The sequence below is a fragment of the Phasianus colchicus genome, chromosome 9, assembly GCF_987193195.1.
Source record: "Phasianus colchicus chromosome 9, bPhaCol1.hap1.1, whole genome shotgun sequence".
Lineage (NCBI taxonomy): Eukaryota > Metazoa > Chordata > Aves > Galliformes > Phasianidae > Phasianus > Phasianus colchicus.
In genome coordinates this window covers 26,532,353-26,555,320 of record NC_143444.1, presented here as the reverse complement: position 1 = coordinate 26,555,320, position 22,968 = coordinate 26,532,353, and the positions used below count along the sequence as shown (strand labels likewise).

Below are 22,968 nucleotides of genomic sequence, written 5' to 3'. Positions count from 1 at the left end.
CACGTAGATTCAGACCAGCAGAGCTGTGTGTCCTACAGTGCCAATGTGGTGCCCACAGAGGAGGCTGCATTGCTTCCAGTGCAGGTATAGGCTTTGTCTGTGTGACAGCTTCATCAGATGCTGCCCAGCCTCTGATGGTCCCCAATGCCTCATCACTTTTTTCCTCTGTATTTTATGACTTTGGAGGACTTGATACAATGTGTGCAGCTCCAGAGTGGGCAGGGACAGACCAGGTTCAGCACCAACTCTGTAAACCATCTTCTAGCCAGGAGCATGAGGAGATGTGTGTCCGTGGTGCTTTAGCAGTACTGTAGGAGTCAGCACAAGCAGCACTGCTTCTCCTCAGCCCCAGCCAAGTCATTTTCCATGGATTCACGTGTCTATAGCACCTTGCAGCCAAAATTTTAATTTTTTCATCCTGACATATGACAGTTTACAGCATACATGTGATAATGCACAGTTGATTCAGAAGTGGGAAGAAGTGCTTGTGGAGGGTCCTATAGTGAGTGCAGCTGGGTTAGTGTGTGCAGGCAGGATGTAGCAGTAGTCTTCTCCTTCTCCAGCCCTTGTTAAAAAGGCAACCATCCCAAACTGTGTTTAGTACATGTGATGAATTTTCTGAGCATCTTTCCACACAAGATCAGACCAGAGAAAATAAGAGACGGTGACAGGAAATACAAAATGTCTATAAAAATTAAAACCCCTGTGCAGAAAGGACAATAAAACTTATAGAAAATGTTCTTTTTGTGGAAGTGGATGACTGCACTGTTTTATAACAGACTCTTGCCTCCCAGAGGAGCTCCCTCCTCCCAGCACGTGTTAAATTTTCCAGCCAGCCCTGGCCACGCTGCAGGTATGCACATCAGCAGCACCAATGTTCTCTGTGTGCTTCTGCAAAGGATAAATCAAGTTTGAGCCATTTATTCATCTTGTTATTTTGTACCAAATGCACCAAGAGAAAGGGATAATTTAAAAACCCCTTTCAAATAAGCACTGCATTGATTGTATGTACTCCTCAAATCCCATTTCAATATGGTAGACCTGGATCAGAAAGAGAAAAATAATTGGTTTTTGCATCTTATATTTTCTCTAAATTGCCATATTATTAATTTAAAATAAAATTCTGAAGTCTTATAAGACTTGGTGGAAATTATATATGCTCAGGAATATGGCCTGTCACTCTGCTTCAAAGCAGAATGAGAACTAGAGACTCTGCGAGCCTAGCTTTAAAAGATGGCAAATGACACAACTACCTTTTTTTTTTTTTTTTTTTTTTTTCTGGGCCATATTTTAAAATTATATTTTAAAATGGTTTTGAGCATCTTAAAATGTCTGTATTGAATTTAACACCTGGAAAGCCTGCTGAATGAACAGGTCATTTAATGAACAGATTCCATTTCCGAGGCAGCCCAGTAGCAGTGCCATGCTGCCAGCGTGTTCCTGTCAGGTTGCAGTTGTTGTATGGCAGCAGTGTGTTGCAATTAAGATTGCATATTTCTGTTTCGGTTTCCAGTTTGCTTTTTTCTCTGACTTCAAAAAAGATTACTTTTGAGTGTATATTTTCAGATGTTTGCTTGTAGATGCATCCACAGAGAGGAAATTATGCTCTATTCTAAAGGAAATAGAGTATCTAGGATTATATATTTAGATCTCCACTGTGTTTGGGGAGGGGTGAAAAACCAATTATGCTTTATTTTGGTAACTTAGCAATCAAATGAAAATCCAGAACATTCATGCTTGTGTTTTGCTTGTAATGATTTTGCATTCTTATTAGAAATCCCATTTGTATTTTTAAAACACCAAAACAATTTTTTCCTCTGTCAGAGTTTTCTTAATTCCCCATTTAGGCAAGCACAAATAAATCACGGTTTAGCTTTGTACCCCTAAATCTGTGTCTATATCTATATTTAGATCTCATTGCATATTTGTAAGAGACAGCTTCCAGAACACAAACCCAGGAGTCTCTCTGAGCTCAGAAATCATCCTCCAGATGCACAGCGTTCACCGGAAACAATTCAGAATGGCAGTGGTATCCTGCAGGATGTGTGCAGCTCATTTGGCTGCGTGTTGATTTTCACAGTGCTATATTATAGATTATACATTCTGGTAATTGTGGTATTATTACTGCTAGGCTGTATCTGAGCACAGGAAATGCATATAAGCACTTCTGAAGTGATAATATCCACTCCTGCTTAAAATGCAATATTTTATCCCTGATGAAAAATGCATATGTAGTGCAGCATTTTACTAATTGGTACTTAGCAAGACTTCTAGGAAAAAGCTGGTTAATTGTGGAGGACTGTAACCAGTATTTACTAACAAATGCAGATGAACTTTATTCTTAATTTCTTTAGAAATGCCTTTGTAAGTGTGGTCTTGATCCCAGATGAAGGAGGAGACACTACATTTCCAGCTGAAAGCATGAGAGATCAGTATAGATCTCAGTGTCATCAAAACCACAGTGCTAGGTTTCTGTCGAGAAGAATGAGTAATAACTATTCCAGCCACGCAGAAAACTTTGAGAGGCGAATGATTTCATCTCACTGATAGAGCAGGCGATATTTGTACATGCTACAAGAAAATGATCACCCTTAAAACCTCATCCATTTCTCCATCTCTGTAAGAAAGCCCACCCCAAGCCCATTTACCTGAAGTCCCTCTGTGCCTGCTTATTGAAAAGCAGAGTCCAGGAGCAGGCCCACACTCCATCCCACATCCCCAGCTTTCTGTTGTGGTTCAGGAACAGGTTGGCTCCAGCCTTGGCTTGGAGAGAGGCACCCAATGCTGCTCCTGCTTGGCAAGTTGTGCTTGGGGTGAGTCAGACCCTTCCTGTAACACCTCTCACATTTCCCTGCAGCAGCACAGCTTCACACCTATGTGTCTACCTGGGGAAAGGACTCGGGGGTGGTTCTGCCTCGAACTTGGAGGTTTATTATTTATTTTTTTATTAGCATTAAGGATATGTTTGTCTTATGAATTTAGAAATAATACTGGTCGGACTTATTTCTGTTATCAAACTAACAGTGAACAGAATTTCAGTTTTGTTAAATCTTGCAAAATTTTGAAATAATAAGGTGGGTGTTGCTTTTAAATACATATTAATATGCCTTTGCTTCTTGGAATTTTCATTATACTATTATCTTGGAAGAGTCTGTTTACATAAACTCTGGTTTACAAGATAATTTGAAGATATGTTTCATTTTAACTATGGCCTTCAGTATCTTCCTGAATTGGAATCTCTCTCCTCCTAATTTAAACTTGCAATATCCTGTTTAACAAAGGAGCAGCTTCAACAGTACTTGGAGTACTTACTGCTCTGCAAGTTTGTTAAGTTTGTTGCTGGGATCAGAGCTTTAAAAGCAAAGGTCAGATAAAGATCCCTTCTTGGAACACAGTTGGAAATGAGCTGTAATGTTTATTTTTTTTTCTTCATAAATCTACTTATTAAATAGTTAAGTGAAAGATAATTTTACCTTTAGAATTAAATGTATTTGTGTGCATCGTGGGACAATAAATGTACATATTCTGTTGAGCTGCAGACCTAACATGGCAGCAATGGGTGAACCTTTCCACACCACGTGCAAATTTTGCTTTTCATTAGGCAGCAAGAGATGTTGCATGCACAATTTCACAACTTAAAAAAAAAAAAAGGGGGGTTATAATGTCTGTATTTCACATGGGAAATACATTTCTTCACTCTTGCATGCAATTCTAAAACAATTGTGTCCTTCTTGAGTCATCACTATGGAGGATCAATTGCAGTGTCAAACCAAGCACTGCATGCTGTACAATCTGTAATCAGCTTGAGACATCCAAAGGAAATTCTGTTTCATTATGTCACGATTGGACAAATATGTCTCCTGCTGTAATCAGCAGCAAGAACATGATCTGCTTCAGTACAATAGGCTCCAATCTTAAAATAATGGTTTATGGTACTTCCTAATACCAAAGTTATGTTTCAGGCATAACGAATTTATTTGAGCCTGACTTGGTTTGAGTTTATAAGAGCAACTTCTCAGTGGAAATGTGTATGTTTTAATTGAAATCCACTGGTGAGACCTTGTTGTGAAAATCCTACCATGAGGCAGAGAACATGTGAGGACCCATGGGGTCCAGTGGACAATTCAGAAGCTTCCTTGCTTTGCCTGAGCAGTGTGATGTAACACTGGGGGTACTTCTAGGACTTTGAATGTGGTTTAAATTTCTAAAAAATAAATATATCTTAAATCACAGAGTTTGTAGATCAGCCTGTGTTAAACCTCTTACATTTACATCTTTAACAAAGCTGCAAAAGGGCTGAACAGTCAGCTCTTCAGACACGCTTTCTTCTTGTTTTGGGTAAATAATCCCTAAGGTCTGGCATCTTCTTTACTGGTTATGTCTATGTACATTTGCAAACAGTTATTTTAGGTGACGCAGCGAAATGGGCAGCATAAATTCAGAAACTTTGCATAGTGCTCTGTCAGCGTGCCAGAACAAACTTGTAGGGATTTTCCTAAGGTTTAATTTCAAGTAATTGCCAGGTTGCAGAATTCCACTTATTCCAAACCAGGACTCATCTTAGTCCCAAACATTGTCAACTAACTGGAATCAATGCAGTCAAAATGGCCTTTCATCCTCCAGCTTGAGCCCTCTTATCTGCAGGCCTGCTCTGTCAGGACATGCAGGCCGCAGCTGGCCCTGGGCTCCTGCCTTTGGTTGCATGGCAGAAAGCCAAACTCAACCTGCACACCAATTTTTCCACAAAATAAAGTGATTTTTAGCAACAGCATGGGGGGGGAAGAAAAAAGAAAAAAAAAACTTCTCAAAGTTATTAAATTATTTCTGGTTTTGAGAAGGGATGGTATTGAGCAGATATTCAGAGAAGCAACAAAGCCCAGTGGATTGAGAAGCCTGAGTTTTGTGGGTTTTTTTTCCCCCCAAGTTCTTCTGACTTGTAAATGACCTTGAACTGTCACTTCTCTGTGCTTTGGTTTGCCCATCTTTATAAGGAGGATAATAACCCTCCGTGATGATTCAGGTTTACTGAAGAAGGAGCTGTGGCAGGGATAGATATTTCTTGTATTGCCCTGAGCTGGAGGCATTTGGGGTTAAAGATGGGCAGGATTTGGTCAATGCCCTGTGTGTTCCTGAAAGTCTGGGAAATAGAGAAGAAACTTTGGTTGTCAGACTCCCTGCTTTCTACTGTCTCTCAAAACATGTTTTCATGTTAAAGGTCTGTCTTGTATTTCAGACTCTTACAAATATCTCTAGAACATTTTGTATTATTCAGTTGCTGTATTAATGCAGCTCCTATGAACATTACTGGAAATAGAGCTTGCCAAGGGCCTTTCAAGATTGTGGAATCAATAATCTAATGTAGATAAAGTATTTTTGAAAATGAAAGAAATGTTTTCTAATATTATACTTAACACACTTGAGTGAAACTAGTATTATTTAGCTCATAGGATACTTCAGTTGGACTTTCAGCTTGGGTTTAAAATATTTTGATTTAAACTCAAAGCACATGTGTTTTGTTTTGATCATATATTGATTTTACACGCTTTGTATTAATATCTAGCTACAAGCTCTGTGTACAAAAAGAACAGTCTACATGCAGAACTGTTGAATGCTTTGACCTCAAGGGCATAGAAACTGTTGACTCATTGTTTTTACTGCATATAATATTAGTCCTTTGTCACATCCAGGGAATGACATCATCATCTTCATTGTTAGCAGCAGGTTTGAATAACAGAAAAAGTGCAGCGTTCGTTGTCTGCTGTATTTGCCCTTAACAAATGAATGGATATCTGGCCCCAACATTCAAATTTCTGAGAGAACTCATCTTTCTTTTAGAAGGAGCCCCTGCACAGAGCTCTCCTACTCACGTGCACACCCCCGTGCAGGCCAGGCAAGCTGGCAGCGTGGAGCTGTGGAGGCGGTGTCACCAGTGGTGACATTGGCTGCTGGATGGGATGAGGGCAGCCAGGAGAGGAAGAAACTGCACACGGAGTGCAACAAAAGCTTTCTTTGGGGTCAGCTCAGTAAGAGCAATCCCTGAACTTCTGGGAATCGTATTTCTCCAGAATCTAAAATTATTAAAGGTAATTCTCTGAAAATAAGTCATCTCTAGAACGTGCTAACAAAATGGGATCTGATTGTCTTCACAATACACCAGGAGAAGTGTGTTCTCCATTCCAATTTTGTAATCGTGTCTGGTAGTCCTCTACATCTTATTCTCAGAGAGTAATTCCTTATTAGAAGTATTTGCTTATGCCTGTTTCATGGAAGAATCCTTACAGATTGCAATCAGGCTACTGGCAGAGTTCTTTGAGTAATTAACCTCCTCCTTCTCCAGTATTCTGCTGAATTCTTTTATGGTGAGGAAAATTCTAAGTGTTGCTTCCTGGACAATAAATATTCCCAATGAAACAGAGTTTTCTCGGGGAGAGATTTCAGGAGTGACTGATAACGTGCCAAATCCTAATCTCTCTCCATTTTCCATTGCCCTTAACTCCTTAGTCCAGACAAAATGTGATGTGTTTCACTAAAAAAAATTATACCTGTGTGGTCCCAGAAAGATTTTATGCTGGGGAGATGTTTCTATGATGACAGCCTGAGTCAAACCGGACTTTGAAAAGCTGAAATACAGCTGTGAGAGAATGACTGGAGGCAGCAGGCTGGAGAATTGGAGGCAATGGGTTAAGGATCCTGGATTGCCTAATGGCAGAGTGGACTCAGGCAAGGGGTATGCATATGGAAATGCTACCAGAATGGCAGAGGTAACAAAAAAAAAAGAGAGAGAGAGAGAGAAGAAGAAGAAAAAGGCAAAAGTTAAATTCAGACCCACTGACTTGGAAGTAGAAAGGAATTAATGCATTGGCATTTTTGCAGCACTCTGCTCTGTCACTCAGATAGTGATAGCTGTCTTGCAAGCAGATGGCTCAGGTTTAGGCAGGTGCATCAACCCCAAATCCTATCCCAAATTTCAGATCTATCTGTTAGGAAAAGTACCAAATGTTAAATTGTCTTTATTTGTGCTTCTGCAGTATGAAGTCCATCTTTTCTCAGTCTTCTATTCCAGCCCACATTTCCTCTGCAGCATTTTCAAAAGATAATAATGGCAGTCAATATCCCTCGCTGTTTTAAAATTACTGAATTACTGACTACCTCTGTAGAACTTGGTGTCTTTTTTTTTTGTAATAACTTCTGTAAGTTAAACAGGTTGTGGCCAAATGAAATGCTTGGGAAATAGACCATATGATTCCTTTGCAATAGTAAGTTGTGTCAGCATCATTTTTCTTCCCCTCAAGGGGAATTCTGGCTCAAACAAAGGAAAAGGTTAATGTAATAAAGATAATCTGAAGACATCCTGTTATTAGTTCTGAAGTGGGATGGTATCATCTATTCTCGAGTGCATAACCAGCAAACAGTGTAAAATTCGGAATTTCTTCCTACCATAAAATTGTAGCCCTAAATGCTACAGAATAATCTCTGCATTTTGGAAAAGCTGATGAGAATGTGGGAGAGCTTTTGTTTGTTTTTCATAAGTTTTTAATAATTCTGCACAACTTATGAACATACTAATAGGATTTTCTTTATTTAGACAAGTCAGCAACATGAAGAGAACATAGGTGTGTGAACAAAAGGAAAATTGCAAGCAAAATAACAGTTAATTTTGGGAAAAAAAAAAATCTCTGAATTTGTAAATAAGATTTCCAATGTTTGTGTTGGGGCAGAAAAGCCCTGAGATTTTAAATCCAGCCAAAATGCAAGCTTTCAACTACAAATGTATTTGAAACCTTGACCTTGAATGTCAGATTCAGTCACAGCAAATATTGTATGAAAAGTCAAGTGCATAGATCCAATAAAACTCAGATATAGTCACAAAAATTCGCTGGAGCACAGCTTGCAGAAAACCTGTATGAAACAGGAGTTTGCAGTTCTCTATTGCCCTAAAATGGCTTTTCCTCAAAATGGATGAAAGCTGATTCAAGGCAGTTTTGCTTGCGCGAAAATTGTCATAAAATATGAAAGAAAACACAGAATGTTATTTGCTTCAGTTCATGTACAACACACAAGCAGAACGATGAGAGTCTGCCTGTATTTGGGAGCATTACTGAGGACTATGCATGAGCAGTGTTCCTCCCCACGTAAACAACTGCAGCTCTGCATGTGCACCAGTGTAGAAAAACAAGTGCTGATTTATTCACAGCTTACTTTCTGATCCGGATTCCCAGAAATACATTTGTATAACACCGTCTAGAAGCAAATAAACTCATTGATCATTTAAGCATTTTTTTTTTCTTTCCTTTTTGTGGCCTTGATCGTTTTAAAAAGAAATTATATCGGTCATTTTTAAAAGCAGAACTTTAGTCTCAGCTCTAATGCTCACTTCCTTACTTATTTTGCGATATAGATTTTCTACATGGATTCAGTTTTCCCTGTTTCATTTTCTTTCAGGCTGCCATTTCAGATGTTTCAAAATATTTTATCTTACAGACAGTTTCTCTACAAGGGAACAACTTGTTCTCCTGCTTTTGTTATCTGTCTCTTTCTGAAATGCACTGAGTATGATACAGGTTTTTTGCACATCAGTATGGATTTTTAAATTCGGTCGTTTTGCAGGATGGTAACGAGGGAAAACAAATCCAATCTTTTATCTGATTGTGCCTGGAGTAGCTCACAGGCTTTCCTGCACTCTCACACAGAAGAGAACAGAGTGAAACAATAATGCTCCTGCATTTTTAGCTTAGAAAATATGTTAAAGATATCACAGGAAAGCCAGACCCAATTGAGTGTGAAGTTTTACTCATCTTAAAACAAGACTCGTGTTGCCCTACTGGGTATGACTGGGTGCTCATGTCTGATCATTCAGGGTCTCTTAGTATTTAATATGTTATATGAAAAAGGAAAAACTTGTTTGCAGGAGGCAAAATATGGGCAGGATTTCACCCACCATAATGTTTCCTGTCACTCACCATGTCTCACACAGGTGGGTGATGAAAACTATCCCTAACTGTGCTGCTGGGCACACCCTGATTCATGGCAATGTAGGAAATCCTGACACTGTGGTGTAGGTGTTGATCAAAGCAGCAGGAGTGTATAAATTTGTTTATAAATTAATATTGTTAGTGATAAGTTCAATGTAGCCATGGAAGTCTAAAGGCTGTGATGGAAAAATAGATAAATTTTGGGGCAGGCAGGAAAGTAATGTTGTCCTCTTTGTGTGAAACCTTTGCTATAGGCAGAGAATACTGCAGGTTGGCTCTGAACATTGTATAATGCAAGGAAACAGTGGGACAGTAAAAATCCCAAAGGTAGACTTCAACTCTTACAACATCCTTTATTATTCTCTCACATTATCCTTCGAGATGCAAGGAACTCTAAGAGAGCTTTAAGGAAAAGTCTGAGAAAGATCTTCAAAATTATTCACTGTTTAGTTTTCAAGGAGCAGCTAGATAGAACTCCTCTCACTGCTCCACAGACGCCTCCCATTTGTAAAAGGCACCTAATAACAAATACACTCTTCTCAGTGCTCCAGAACAGCCAGCACTCTCATTATTTATGTCATTTACCCAAATTGATTTCTCTCTTTTGGTGCCTCCAGTGCAAAATTACTGCATTGTCAGAAATAAATCAAGCCTAACATGTGGGGAAAAAAACAGAATTCCATCGTATGTTTCATATTGTGCCATTATGAAAATAGTATATTAAATTCAAATACTTCAATTGTACCATTAGATGGTGTCATTATGTGGCTTGCTAATTGATAGGTTTTTCAAATGAACGTTGTAATTTTAGACTTCTTAGAAGTATCCACATGAAGAACTTCCAAACTTCAGAGAAGTAGATTGGGTGTTATGAAGGAAAACCATTTTCTGAGAGTATTTCCTAATGCATGTCAGTGAAAAGCCATTACATAACCACTGTGTGCATTCCAGTACTTGGTGCAGTCTATTTTTAATACCTGGTATGAGAGAACTTCCTGCTACTTTTTCTCTTTGAAGACTGCTTTGTGCCTCATTGCATCGTGCTGTCAGGTCAACTTCTCTACTATCCTTAAACCTTGATAAACCGTATGAAATGGAAGAAGATGCTGGGGGTAAAATGCCATTATGAATGAGACAGGTTATAGAAATGCTGCAGCAGTCCCAGGAGAGAGCATTGCAAGCTGAGGCTTTAGTATTAAAGCTTAAAAGGAAAAAAAAAAAAGTGAACTAGTTGAACACCTGCACTTCTAGGAAGGCAAACGCACACATGTGCCAAGCAGCAACACCCAGCATGAAAATTCAACTTTTTTTGAGGGGGGATACGAAGCCAGGTTAATTCTGTGTGTGTGTGTGTGTATGTATTTATATAAAATTACAGCAGTTTTAATTTTGTCCTTTTCTCTGTATAGTTTTATCACATGTCACCATTTTGACCATAATTAATATAATTACAGTCATTACCATAAAGCATTTGGCATAAATGCAACCTCACTCCTTCAGGCAGCACAGCACCACTCCAGATATTTTAACAGCACAGAAAGTTCAGAGCCGTGTCCAATTTTGCTGTTAAAATCACAGACAAAGCCTGACAGAGGTGAACTGGCCAGAGGGGACCACCATTTCATCTGGGCTGACTTCCTGCAAAACAAAGGCCACAGGACTTCCTGAACGAGCTTCTTTTCAAGTGAGAAGATATCTTTTAGGCAAATGTGCTGTCAAGTGGCAGGCAATCCATTTGTTCTGCTGACAGAACTGAAAAGCATTAATCTTACAGGTTAAAAAAAAAAAACAAAACAATCAGTGATTTACCTTGCAAATTGACAGGAAGCTCATTGTACATTAGAGAGGACTCCTGTGATTCTGCTTCTTTGCCACTTAACAAAAAAAATGAATAAATTTGAAAAGTAACAATTCTGAATGCCTGTTAGCATCCGGCATTGGTTACTGTGCTGGTGTTGTCCATCACACAGTGACCCAGAAGTGGGGTGGCTGACAACCCCAAACAAACTGCTTGGGCTTCTGCTGCTGTTGGTGTTCTCCTTGAACCAGCTCCTTCACCCCTTCCCTCTGCTCTCTCCATCAGGTTTCATCCCTATGGAACGCCTTTTGTTCATTTATTTCAGAATGTGAAATCTGGCTGAATTCCGCTTAATTGCCCCAACCTGCTACTAGAACTGCTCACCTAAAAATCTCCTCCATCCAGGCCAGAGCCATGGCACTGCTCTGCTTTGTGCCCTGTGCTCCACCACGGCATCATGTTTTCCACTTGCTGACAGATTCCAAGACAAATATCTGCTCCAGGTTTAATTTTTGGCAGTTCCTGGCTAAACCACAGTGGTCATCCTCAAGCACAAAGTTAACCAAATATTTTGCTCACGTTAAGTAGTAATGACAATAGTAATAAAGTTGCTCCCTTCAGCAATGTTGTTATCCCCATTTCCCTACAGAAGGAATATGAAAGGCAACACTGACACTGGCCATGCCCAGCACTGCACCTTCTGAGCAGCAATTCAAAATTTGGCAGCACAACTGATGTGGTTTCACAGAAGTGCATCCAAATGTAACAGAGTTCTGAGATGCTGTAAGATCTCGGCTGGAACGTGGTCAGGGACAGAGGGCAGCTGTGGTCCCCAAAGAGTGGCCTGCGTGCTCCCAGGCTGGGGACCAAAAGCTGTCACCACACTCCTGGGCAGCCTGGGCTGGGGTCTGGTGGGAAAAGTGTAGTGAGTCCTTGTGAGTGGAGCAACGTGGGGACAGAGGGAGACTGCTTGGCAGAGAGAAAAGGATGTCAGAGGTGGGTAAGGATAACGAGGGTAAGGTGCCAAGGGAAATAATTAAAGAGGGAGAGCAGGAGTGAGGAACAGATGACCGGTTTGCATCAGGAGATGAAAATAAGGTGCAGGAAAGCGGGAAGGCAGAGCAAAGAATGGGGAAGGGATCCCCCCAGTGTTGTGAAGGGAGGAGAGCCATGGGCCAGGTGAGGAGTAAGGGGAGAAGAGCTGAGTGTGCCCCATTCATGGGCTGAGTGTCTGAGCTGGATATCTGTGCAAATTGTGATTCATCTTTTCTGATACAATAATGAGAATCTAAGAAAATAAGAATAGGGTACAGGTTACTTCTATTGCAAGACATTTTGTTGTTAAAAAGCTGCTTTGTTCAATATTCTGGAGCTCTTCAGCCAGACTTCAGGTGACTGCATGTCACTGTTTACTTATCAGACTTCCTGTGCCTTTGTTAACAAACATTCGAATTGCAAAAGTGCAACACACTTCTCTTGTAAGCACAGTAAAAAACTATTCTGCAAACTGCATTTGAAAATACTTAGAGCAACTGGAAACAGGGCCGCCAGCAATGAGATTCCCTGGGTTCGTTTGCAGCATCACTGCAGGAATTGGGCTGCAAGCACGGGGGGAGCAGAGCAGAGGGCTGAGCTGGGGGGGGGGGCGGGCACAGCCGCGGGCGGGGGCTCCTGCCGGAGCCGCGGGCACCTGCTGCTTTCCGTTGGTAAAATAGGGGAAAAGGCTGCTATTTGTGCCGATCGGGCTCACGGGTTGGGATTTCTTTAGCAGAAGTGATGGCTCTGCCCCCAGCCAGCGCGGGGGGGGGGGGGGAGGGGGGGAGAAGGGGGGGGTTGCTGCAGCCCCTTTCTTCTGGAAAGCTCTGCTGCAGAGAATGAAAGCGGCAGCGCTGTCAGATGGAGTTGTTGGTGCGCATCAGGTGATGGGAGAAATTACTCATAAGAGCAAAGGGTCCGTCGTGCGTTTATTGTGATACAGTCGGGAGCTGCGAGCTGTGCATTTGTCAGCGTGTAATACTGAGAGCTGAAAACCGCAGAGGACACTGCCAGTGACCCAACTCCGGTGCTCCCATAGCCTGAGAAGTCCGAAAAACTCTCATCTTGGGGATCTGGGAGGGCTGGGGGCTGCTCAGTGTGCCGGCACTTCGAGACACAGCTCTGTGCTCCAACCCTGACCTCCGTCCCAGCTAGAAGCGCGCTCAATCCTTTCTTAATTTGTAATAGATACTTGTGTACATTACAAAACCAGCTCACAATTTGGCAAATTAAGCTGTCTGTGGTTGGCTCCGGGACTGCAGAGATATTGCAGCGCTGCAGCATTGCATAACGGCTCCGCAGCATCTGCCCTACTCCGCGAGCAGCGGCAGTCCTTATCTCGGGTGGGCATCACATCCACCCCAGTCCTCAAAAAAAAAGAATTAGTATCAAATATACATGGGGCATGTTCTGCCTTGTGGCTGCAATGTTTTTTCAATTAACTTCTCTGAATGTACCACAATGAAAAGTGTCAGCTTTTTGCCTCAGAGGCCTATAATTAGCTTAAATGAATACAGTTAATTATCTGCTGCCTTCTTTACACAAAACAATACGTTTCTATAAATTAAAAGGTTCATACGGCTGTTCACTTTGCAGTAAGGGTGTGTTGCTGTACCGGGGGTATCTGGTGCATCAGGGTTTTGTCTGCGGCTCTTACTGCAAAGCAGTGAAAGCAAAATCCATCTGAGCAATCTATACCGTGCAAATCGCAGTAATTAGAACACACCTCGGTGACATGATTACCGGTGACAGTGTCCATCAAACAAGCACTCCTTCCTATTTAACAGCTGTTTTCTGTCAAACTCCGTTCGACAGCCCGAGCGCTGCGGTACCTGCGGCCACACCAGGACGGGAGCACCGCGGGGCAAAGCGCTGCTCCCGGCATTTGTACCCCCGGCTGCGGGTCCGCCGCTGCCCCCCGTGCGGGCCCGGAGCCCAGAGCCGGCGGGATCGGGCTGTGCCGGCGCCCGGCCCGCAGCCGGAGGAGGGAGCGCTGCCGGGGGGGCGGCGGGGCGTCCCGCAGCGTCCCCGTTCCCATCGCAATGGGTGTTAATAGCTTACGGCCTACGTGGGATCCTCGCTCACCAGTAAGTTGCTATTAAATTTAGCAAGGGCCCTTCTTGCAGCCGGGAGAGCGCTCTGAGCTGCGCTGCGTTAAGGTGCATTTTACCCCGAAAAACCTCCGGCCGTTCCGTTTTCTCACGGACGCCGCACGTCCCCGCGCTGTGCGCTCCGTATCCGCCCCTTCCAGCTTCCCTCACCCCGCGTTCGGCGCTGCGCGGCGGTGGGAGAGCGGCTGCGGGTTCGGAGCGCCGCGGGGAGCCGCGGCTCGGCCGTCACCTCCAGGCGGCTGCGGCGTCAGACCGTGCCCTCTCACGGAGGGTATCACTTCTATTGTCAGCGCTCGTAAATACCGGTGCCCCCCTGCGCACCTCTGCAAACGCCAGAAAGCCGTTGCGGGGACACCGAGGCGCGGGGGACTCGCGCTTCCCCGCGGAGCCGCTTGAGGCTCAGCCGGTGCCGCTCGGAGATTCGTGCCCCTCTGCGGGGCTGCCCGGCTCTGTGCCCCCGCCCGGCTCTGTGCCCCGCGCAGCCCGGAGCCGACTCGGCGCCGCTATGAGAACAGCCGCAGCCGTCGGCGCTCCCGCAGGTGCCGCTCGGTGCCCCGCTGTCCCCGCAGCATTTCTCTCTCTCGGGATGGGCGCAGCTGCGCACGGTCGGGGCTCCTTTCAGCACCCAGCGCTGCTGCCGGCAGTTCCCATCGCTGTGCCCAATTATCACCGATATTATGTCCAGAGGCGACGCGACCACTCAGAGCAATGAAAGCAGAGCGAGGAGCGCACCGCGCTGGGAGCTCCCCGCAGCCCGGAGCGGTGCGGTGCGGGGATGGCAGCGGCGGCAGCGGCACTCCGCATCCCGGGGCGATTTCTTCGCCTTTGAGACACCGGAATGCGCGGCTCGGGGGGTCCCTAAGAGCCGGGGGAGGCGCGCTGTACTCACCGCACTGCGGCTCTTCGGCTCCGGGAGAGGGATGGGGAAAAAGAAAAAAAGAGGAAAAAAAAAAAAAGAGAGAGAAAGAAAAGGGAAAAGTAACCCCGCGGTCGGGCTCGGAGCGGTGCGGCCGGGCCGAGCCGGGCCCCTCGCGGCGGGGGGCCGGAGGGAAGCGGCGGTGGAGCCCGCGGAGGAAACTCGCGAAATAAAATCAGACTGTTAGTTAAGGCGCGTAAATTTAAAAATATTTGGACAGGAAGAGAAAGGGGAAAGAAACCGTAGAGACGAGCTAACGGTTTCGGAGCCGGGCGCTGCCCCCCCCCTCCCTCCCCAGCCCGGCGGCCTCTGGGGCGGCCCCGCTCCGCCGCGCTCCCCGGGGGACGCCGCAGCGCTCCGCCGCCACCGACATTTTGAGAGCGGGCAGCGGCTCCCGGAGCTGCGCGGGGATTTCGGCTGCGCTGCCCGCGGCGGCCCGGAACCATCGCGCTGCCCGCGGCTGCCCGCTCGCTCCCCTGCTTTCTTTTTTCTTTCTTTTTTTTTTTTTCTTTCTTTCTTTTTTTTTCTTTATTTCTATTTTTTTTTTTTTTTTTTCTGTTTTCTTTCCCTCCACCCCCGCCTCGCATAGTGCCGCCGTCCCTCAGAATAAATGCAGTTTTCCTCTCTTGGCTTTTTTTTTTTTTTTTTCTTGCTCCCCATGGCAATCACACTCCGCTGGGAAGTGGATAATAACGTGGGACCGCTCCCCGGCCCCATCGAACCGTGGGGTGCATGGATGGCAGAGGCACCCGTCTTTCTTTTAGAGGCTCCAAAGTGGCGCTTTTCTGCTGTTTTAACCCTTTCTTCACAAGAACACTGCAACGGCGTTTCCCACAAAGATAATTCCTCACCCCAGCACGGAACGACTCACCCATCCCTCTTCTCACCGCACAGAAACTCGCACAAAGCCTCACGGAACGCCGCCCCTCCGCTGCTCCCACTTGCTGTGCTGGGGCTCACCCCCAGCCCCCGTTCCCCCCGGACCCAAGGGCCGTTCCCCACCGCATCCCTCCGGGATCTGCTCCTTTTCGGATGTATTTCAGCTTTCCCTCTCTCTATAATTTAGAAGCAAAGGTCAATGAAACAGCTCAGCCCCGCATCCCGAAATAGGGGAGAGGGCTCCGTGCCCGGGGCAGCGTTTTGTTCCCCATCGCTCCGCACCGCACTCTCTGTAGTTGTGATGTGCACGACCCCGGCTGCGCTCCCCCTGGGCTGCTCCTGCCCGGGAGATGTCCTTTTCTGATGGTCTCTGTCTCAATAAAAGCTTGAAAAAAATATATTTCGTTACATCTGTGTGTTTGCTTCCTCTGCTGAATGTTATTGTTGACACCGTCACCAACAGGATTTGTAAAATTGGACTTTCTGCTGCTGTCAGAGCTCGAGGAGAGAGTCGTAAAAACCACTTCCAGAACCACGTCCGAGCTCAGAACCCTTTGGGGCAGAAGGATCCCCACTGAGGAGCACCGCAGCACATAGGGAAGCCCCCACTCCTGTTCCCCGGAGAGTTTCCAACATCCATTCCCCTCCCGGTACCAAGGGCGGGGGAAGAGGTGTCAATGTACCGTGTCGCCGCCGAGAAATAGGCTTTACGGATCGGGAGAGCCACGCACCGCGCTCCGGGAGCATCCCGAGGGCACCGGGAGGGCGGGGCGGGGGGTGCGGGCAGAGCGAGGACGGGGCGCCGCTGGGGCTGGGGGGTCCTGGGCTGCGCAGGTGGGGAAGAACAGAGGCGGTGAGCGCGGCCCCGAGGTGCTGCCACCCCGTGCGGCAGCGGGGAGGGGGTCCGCAGCCCTTCGGGAACAAATGTGCCACAGAACCGCGCGAGGCGTTGCAGTGCACAGAGGTTTTTAATCAGAGAACCCAGAACACAGTGGTTGTGAGAGTACAGCGACGGGATGGACAGGTCCAGGCAATTACTGATACTGGAAAACAATGGTAACTCATTTTGCGGGACAGTGTATACACGCTTTGTTTGTTTGTTTGTTTGTTTTAGAAAGAAAACGTAAAGCAAGGTACACCCCTTGTCTTTTTGGTGCTATTTTGTAGCCAGTCTTTCCTTTCACACTGATGTGAGCCCTTCCCATCCTGTGCCACCGACAGTCGGACCCCGCAGCACAGAAAACGCTGAGGTTCCCGTCCGCCGCGCCTCCCGCTGCTCCCTGCGGCCCGGGGGGTTCGGCCGTAGGAACCTAACGGCTGTTCTGGAAGGGAAACAGTTGAGGGATTACACTGCTCGTCAGGTGCAGGCATTAAGACCACCTCACTGGTACCTAACGTGTTGCTTCCTAAATTCCACTGCATCCAAATATCTTTAAGATCCAGCTATCATCCCTTTTTATTTTTTTTCCCCAGACAAAACAAAACGGGTGGATGCGAAGCGATCATCGAAACGGCACTCAGCTCAGGCAGGAACCAGAGGAGCTGTAGTATTGCAGCCCCTTCACGCTCCTACCTCTGCCCATGGCTATCTGCTATTTTGAAACTGGAAAATAATGTACTTTTCGGCGCGGGGTGCCAACTCAGCTCTTCGAAACCTCTGGCCAAAAAAAAAAAAAAAAAAAAAAAAAAAGAGCCACTTATGTTGTTTCTGGTAACTAAACTCAAAGGCAGCTCGGTGAAAGTTTAAATACACAAAGTGGAAAAGTGTCATCTACATTTAGAAAGCAAGCGACCTACTCCTAAGAGCTCCTGTTAGTGTCAAACTGAGGCAGCTGCCCGAAGCGGCTCTCCCGGGCCCGGTGACCCCCGGCCGGGCCGCTCCCGGTCCCCGCCCGACCCCAACACGCGTCAGGCTGAGCCGGGGGGTGGGGAGGGAACGGGGAGAGGGGGAAGAATCCCCGCGGGTTGTTTCCTTCCCCCGGAGCGGAAAGGGAACATTAAGCGGTGGATGCGCAGCGTTTGGGTTAATGGCTGAGTAATGAGCGGGGATACACTGCAGAGCCTGGTGCTGGAAGCCCGGTGCGAGCGGCGGCGTGGGCACGGCGGGGTAAGGAGTGCCGTGAGCGGCAGCGGTAGCGACGTGCCGCCACCGTGCATTGAAATCATGTTCCTCAGCTAAAACCCCACCTCTACAACTTCTTGAACTCACGCTATCGACTATTAAAAAAATATAACAACAACAACAACCAAAAAAAAAAAAAAAGTAGGGTTGAACCAAACGTTATTCAAAAGGAGGGGAAAAAAAAAGAAAATAATAAAAGAATGAGGCTGGGAGCCGCAAGGTCCGAGGGGGCCCGGTTCAGTCGGCGTCGGCCGCGGGCGGAGGGCCGCCCTCCATCAGCCGCACCACGGCGCTGCGCCGGTACAGCCGGGCCAGGTCCAGCGCCGTGTCGCCGCGGCGGTTCTGGTGCGCCACGCGGCTCGGGGTGCGCCGCAGCAGGAACTCCACCACCCGCACGTGGCCCTCCTGAGCCGCCAGGTGTAGCGGCAGGTTGCCTTCCGCGTCCTCGATGTTCACGTCGGCGTGGAACTCCAGCAGGGTCTGCAAAGTGTCCAGGAAACCCGCTCTGGCTACGTCGTGAATGACGGCGAAGCCGGTACTGTCCTTCAGGTTGGGGTTCGCGCCGCTCATCAGCAGCCTGCGGGCGATCTCGGGGTTGCCGAGCTTCATCACCTGCGGGACGGAGTGAGACGTGAGCGCCCGCGGGGCTCCGCGCCGCCCCAGCCCTCAGCCCGCAGCTCCGAGCCCTACCGCGAGCGGAGCGGCCCCGCGCACGGCTACAAGCGCCCGTCTAATCTCAAGCTTTCCTCACTGACCTCGGCAGCGACAGGGGAGTTTTGGTGGCTCGGTGGTGACAGCTCTGTCTCAGAAATTAACGCCTGCAGCGGGCGCGGCTTCTCCCCGAGAAGTTCTCTCGGCTCCTCACCGCAGGACGCGCAGCCCGGCCCGCTCTGCGCGCACCGAGACGCCGCCGCACCACCGCTCAGTGCCGCTCACCGTCGGCTGTGGGTCTCCGAGGAACAGAGACTGCACCTCAGCGATAAAAAATGCGCGATGTGCTTCGATAAGCCCTCGGGTGTTTGCATTGCCTGTGCATTATCATAAAGCAAATATTTGTGCCGCGCCATAGTTCTGGCTGCTAAGAAAAATAAATGCTCCAAGAAATTGTTCTTCCCGGTGTTGGAGGCTCAAAATGTCACCTGAGAAGAAGTCAAAAGGAGTGTTGCAAAGTCCCACACATTTTCTTCTAAAACCAATAAATTATTCTATGGTTATGGATTCTATGATTATATTGGGATTCTATAATTTTACCATAAGCAAACCACGGCCACGTCCTGCTGTTACACACATCTCTATTTCAGAAACAATCGTTGGATTTTTCTGATCGTTCCTTTCAGGAAAAAAAAAAAAATTAAAATGCCTCTTTAAATGATCTCGATTGCATCACAAAATCATTAAAAATTAGAATGCATTTTTTTTCGTATTCGGGACGTAAGAGCCTGCAACGATTTCCACCAAATTCCCCTTTTTTTCTTGTTTTGATTTCTCAGAGCCTGTCCAGACTCCACACCCCGCACCCCTCGGGCAGCACTGCTCTGTTTTTGCCACCAGCCGCACTGCGAGTGTCAAATCCGAACAAAATTCCCCCTGAATTTCCTTAGAACTGATTTGAAAACCTTGCAAAAAAAATTATCAGCATAAGTTAATGTTACAGTGCGTTGGATGCGAAATAATTGAGCAGAATTTACACAAAGCATTTGCCTCCAAAGTCTCCAAGTGAAAAACATGCATTTGGCTTTTTAAGGCCATACAAAAAAAAAAAAAAAAAAAAGTTCATCTAATGATTCCTCTAATTAATAAACCTCATTCCTTCCCTGATGTGGTGCGGGGCAGAGTGGGAGCAGGGAGCAGAGGCTCGGGGAAGCACAGCTCTGAACACGCTGCTCTTTCACTTCTGAGCAGGAGTGGGAGGGAAAATAGGAGAAGTGCGAGCCCTCCTTTGTGTTGGGAAAATTATTGGGATGTCTTAGGGAGTATTTTTGGAGGGCTCGGGGTGTATTTTTTGTGGATTTAAAAAGTGTATTCGGTTGAAGTGGGAGTTAATAGGCTCGAGGAAGGCAGGCTCGGGGAGTGAGGCTGCATTGCCACATGCGGGGGGGGGGGGGGAGAACTGCTAACAGAGGGGATGGAGCCGGGGGGGGAGATGCACAGCTCCATTCTGCCCGGCTCCCCTAAAGAGAGACAACAGCCCGTAGCTGTGGCAGGGAGGATCGAGGCAGAATGGGCAGTGAGGCCTGCAGAGAGCACCTCGTCTGAAACAAAAAGCAGAGAGGAAGAGAAGCCGAGCAGCTGCTGAATTAAACAGAAATTCAGGGGCATACATATATATCCACAAATATTAATATTTAGGCAACCCCTCCGTTTTTATTGAGAGGTTATTGAGAGAATGTTGAGAAATTATTGAGAGATTATTGAGAGACTGTCTAAATTTGGGAGGCTGCACTGACAGAGCTGTTCCGAGGGCAGCCACGCACCCGCAGCCCACCTCGGGCGGTACGTACGGAAAGCAGCGGCCGGACCCTCCTGCCGTGCCCCGGCTGTGCCCCTCTGCTCCATGAGGACCGACGGTCGCAGCGCGGAGCGGGGCCGGGGAGCGGCTGCTGCGCCCCTGTGCGAAGCGGCCCCACGGAGGGCACGGGCAGCTCTCAGCAAATACATCACCGCTCTGCAAATCGCTTTCCAGCCCTCGTCCCGAGGGCGAAGCCCCGAGCTGCAAGTTTCTCTCTCCCTGATAAAGTTTTTGCTCTAAGTGTCCGATTTCCAGCCTTTCGCTCTCTTAAAAGTTGCCCCGAGTGCCCGCACGGTCACCCGGCGCCCGATTTGGGTGAGAAGAGCCTTCAAAAAATCGTACAGCCCTCGGGCCCCGTTCGTGTGCCCCCCCAGGGCCACCCCCGCTTGTCAGCGAGAGGTGCTCATTTTCGAAATGCAACATGTCGATGTCAAGTCAGGGAGGAAAAAAAAAAAGAAAGAAAGAAAAAAAAAAGCTGTAAATATCTCGAATTCATCCGCAAGCACTCTGCTTTTTACAAAGTACATTTCAGAAATGATTCTCGTGGTTTCGAGGAGGGGGGAGAAGAGTTAACAAACGATTTTTCTAACGTGTGAAATTAATAAGCCCCGGAGCTCTGCTTCCACGTCCCTCTGTTTCACCTTCGGCACTAATAACCACACACTTTCTCCTCATCTATAAACCGTTCCTTTCGCTATCCCGTACGGATTCGACCCTCCTCGCCATCATTATCTGATATTATAAAAAGCAAAATCTTTCGTCAGCTTCAACAGTTCGCAGTTGGATGAGCTCCAAATGCTGCCTGTGCGGCTCCACGCTGAAAAACGAGGACACGGCACCCCACGGACGGTCAGAAATGAAAGAGCCGAACCCCCGCCCCGCCACCGAGCCGAGAAAGAGCAATTTTCAGCCCTAATGATGAATGAAGCTCCGGTGGCGGGGCTCGGGGTGCCGCTCCGCGGCTCTCAGCGCGCATCGAAGGTGCTCGGTGCTGTGCAGCCTCCGAACGAGAAAGGTCATTCGGCACAAACAGCGCATAAAGGAAAAGTACCATCGCGGCAGAGCCCAGCACCCGGACAAGGCACGTTTTAAGAGGGAAAGTTGGGGGGGGGGGGGGGGGGGGAGAACCGAGAAGTGCAGCTCCAAACCATAGCACGTCGGTGTTTACAGACCTGCCCTGAGCCCTGCTCACCTACGGTGATTTCTTTTCGTCTCCTCTATTTCATTCTCTGCCTCCTCCCCTCCGAGTTCCCAAATCGCACCCAACTCTCAGCCCGTCCGCCACCGAGGGTGACCCCCGGCTGAACCACTGCTTCTGAGCACTTTTATTTCAAGTACGTCATTTTAGGGAGCTGGAGCCACTAAAGTTATAAAATATGGCATCCAACTCGTTGAAAAAGCCCTCGCATTTCTCCACCAGCCTGCTCAAAGCGTTGTCTTTTTGGCAACCCGGGTCACGTAGGTAGCAGTGATGAAATATTTTCTCCCTCTCTGGATACCAACCTGCAGCGCAGTCCTCCCAAATCCATTTTGTGCATTGACGTTTACATTCTTTTGCAACAAATTAGTGAGTTGCACTAGGTCCCCCTTGGCAGCCGCGGACGCCAGCTCGTTCCCAGAAGGCTCGGCCATTCTTTAGGGTGACTGACGATCAGAAAAAGATGAGATTTTTTTTTAACCAGGCATGGCATCGGAGACTGACAGAAGGATTGGGATGGTTAATCTTCTGGAGTAGACCTTGTAGTAAATACTCGTAAAAAAACTCCTTGCCAAGAGCCCGCCCCTAACTCACACGTGATTATTCAGCAAAACTGCAGCTCCGCTTGAAAGAAGATTTCTTTGCTTCCACATAGAGAGGAACTCATATTAAAGCCTTTGGCCGGTTGCGAGGGGAAATATATTAAGAGCTATGCGATATATGATATATGTTACACGTAACATATATACACGTACGTACACCGGAGACTCACTCAGACCTGAGATCCTGGAAGAGGACAACCCACCCTGCTCACAGTCGGCATCTGAGCCTCAGCAGCCGCAGCTCCGAGGCAAAGTCTTCACTTTGGAGGTCCGCCCGCCGCATGCCCCGCTCCGGGCCGGGCAGAAGGCGCGGGGCGAGACGCGCCCGGATCTCGCTGCCTCCCTCGGCGCTCTCTCTGCCGGCGGCGGCCTCACTCCCGCGGCCTCTCCGCGGCTCCGCGATCCGGGCCGGCGGGGGCCGCCCTGGGCGGCGGCGGCCGCGGGGCATCCAGCGGGGCGGCGGGGCGGCGGGCGGCGGCCCGGCGGGGCGGGCTCGTGCCGTATCCGCGGGGAGCCGAGGCCCCGCCGCTCTCGGTGCCGCCGCCGCCGCCGCTGCCGTCCGGGCCGGGGACGGAGGAGCCGCGGGTGCAGCGCCCGGCCCGGGGTGCCGCCGCCGATGACAGCCGCGCTGCGCTGCGCCGCTCCGTCCGCTCCGCAGAACGCTGCACTTGCCGCTCCGCAGAGCGCTGCCTCCTCCCGCGGCTCCGCGCTCTCCCTTTTTTAAGCGCAAACAATCGCTACTTCTGTTTCCTACGGACACGAAGCCGGTTTCTCTCTCTCTCTCTCTTCCAACCCCCCCCTCCTTTTTTTTTTTTTTTTTTTAACC

General features: G+C 47.7%; 2 protein-coding genes across 3 annotated transcripts; one reads left to right on the top strand and one right to left on the bottom strand.

Moving 5' to 3' along the window:
- Nucleotides 1-17,164: 17,164 nt before the first annotated feature.
- Nucleotides 17,165-22,471, bottom strand: CDKN2C (cyclin dependent kinase inhibitor 2C). 2 transcript variants are annotated; one of them, XM_031602241.2, is made up of 3 exons: nt 22,346-22,471; nt 21,846-21,986; nt 17,165-18,445 (listed from the first exon to the last, which is right to left on the bottom strand). In XM_031602241.2, exons 2-3 carry the CDS (start codon nt 21,972-21,974, stop codon nt 18,071-18,073), a joined length of 504 nt encoding a protein of 167 aa, XP_031458101.1. In that variant the 5' UTR covers nt 21,975-21,986; nt 22,346-22,471; the 3' UTR covers nt 17,165-18,070. The 2 variants fall into 2 exon arrangements, with proteins under 2 accessions (XP_031458101.1, XP_031458093.1); XM_031602233.2 differs by having other exon boundaries at nt 21,846-22,433.
- LOC149916886 (uncharacterized) lies at nt 22,248-22,958 on the top strand. The gene has a single exon (XM_090146662.1). It carries the CDS (start codon nt 22,252-22,254, stop codon nt 22,864-22,866), a length of 615 nt encoding a protein of 204 aa, XP_090002788.1. The 5' UTR covers nt 22,248-22,251; the 3' UTR covers nt 22,867-22,958.
- The last annotated feature ends 10 nt before the right edge of the window (nt 22,959-22,968 follow it).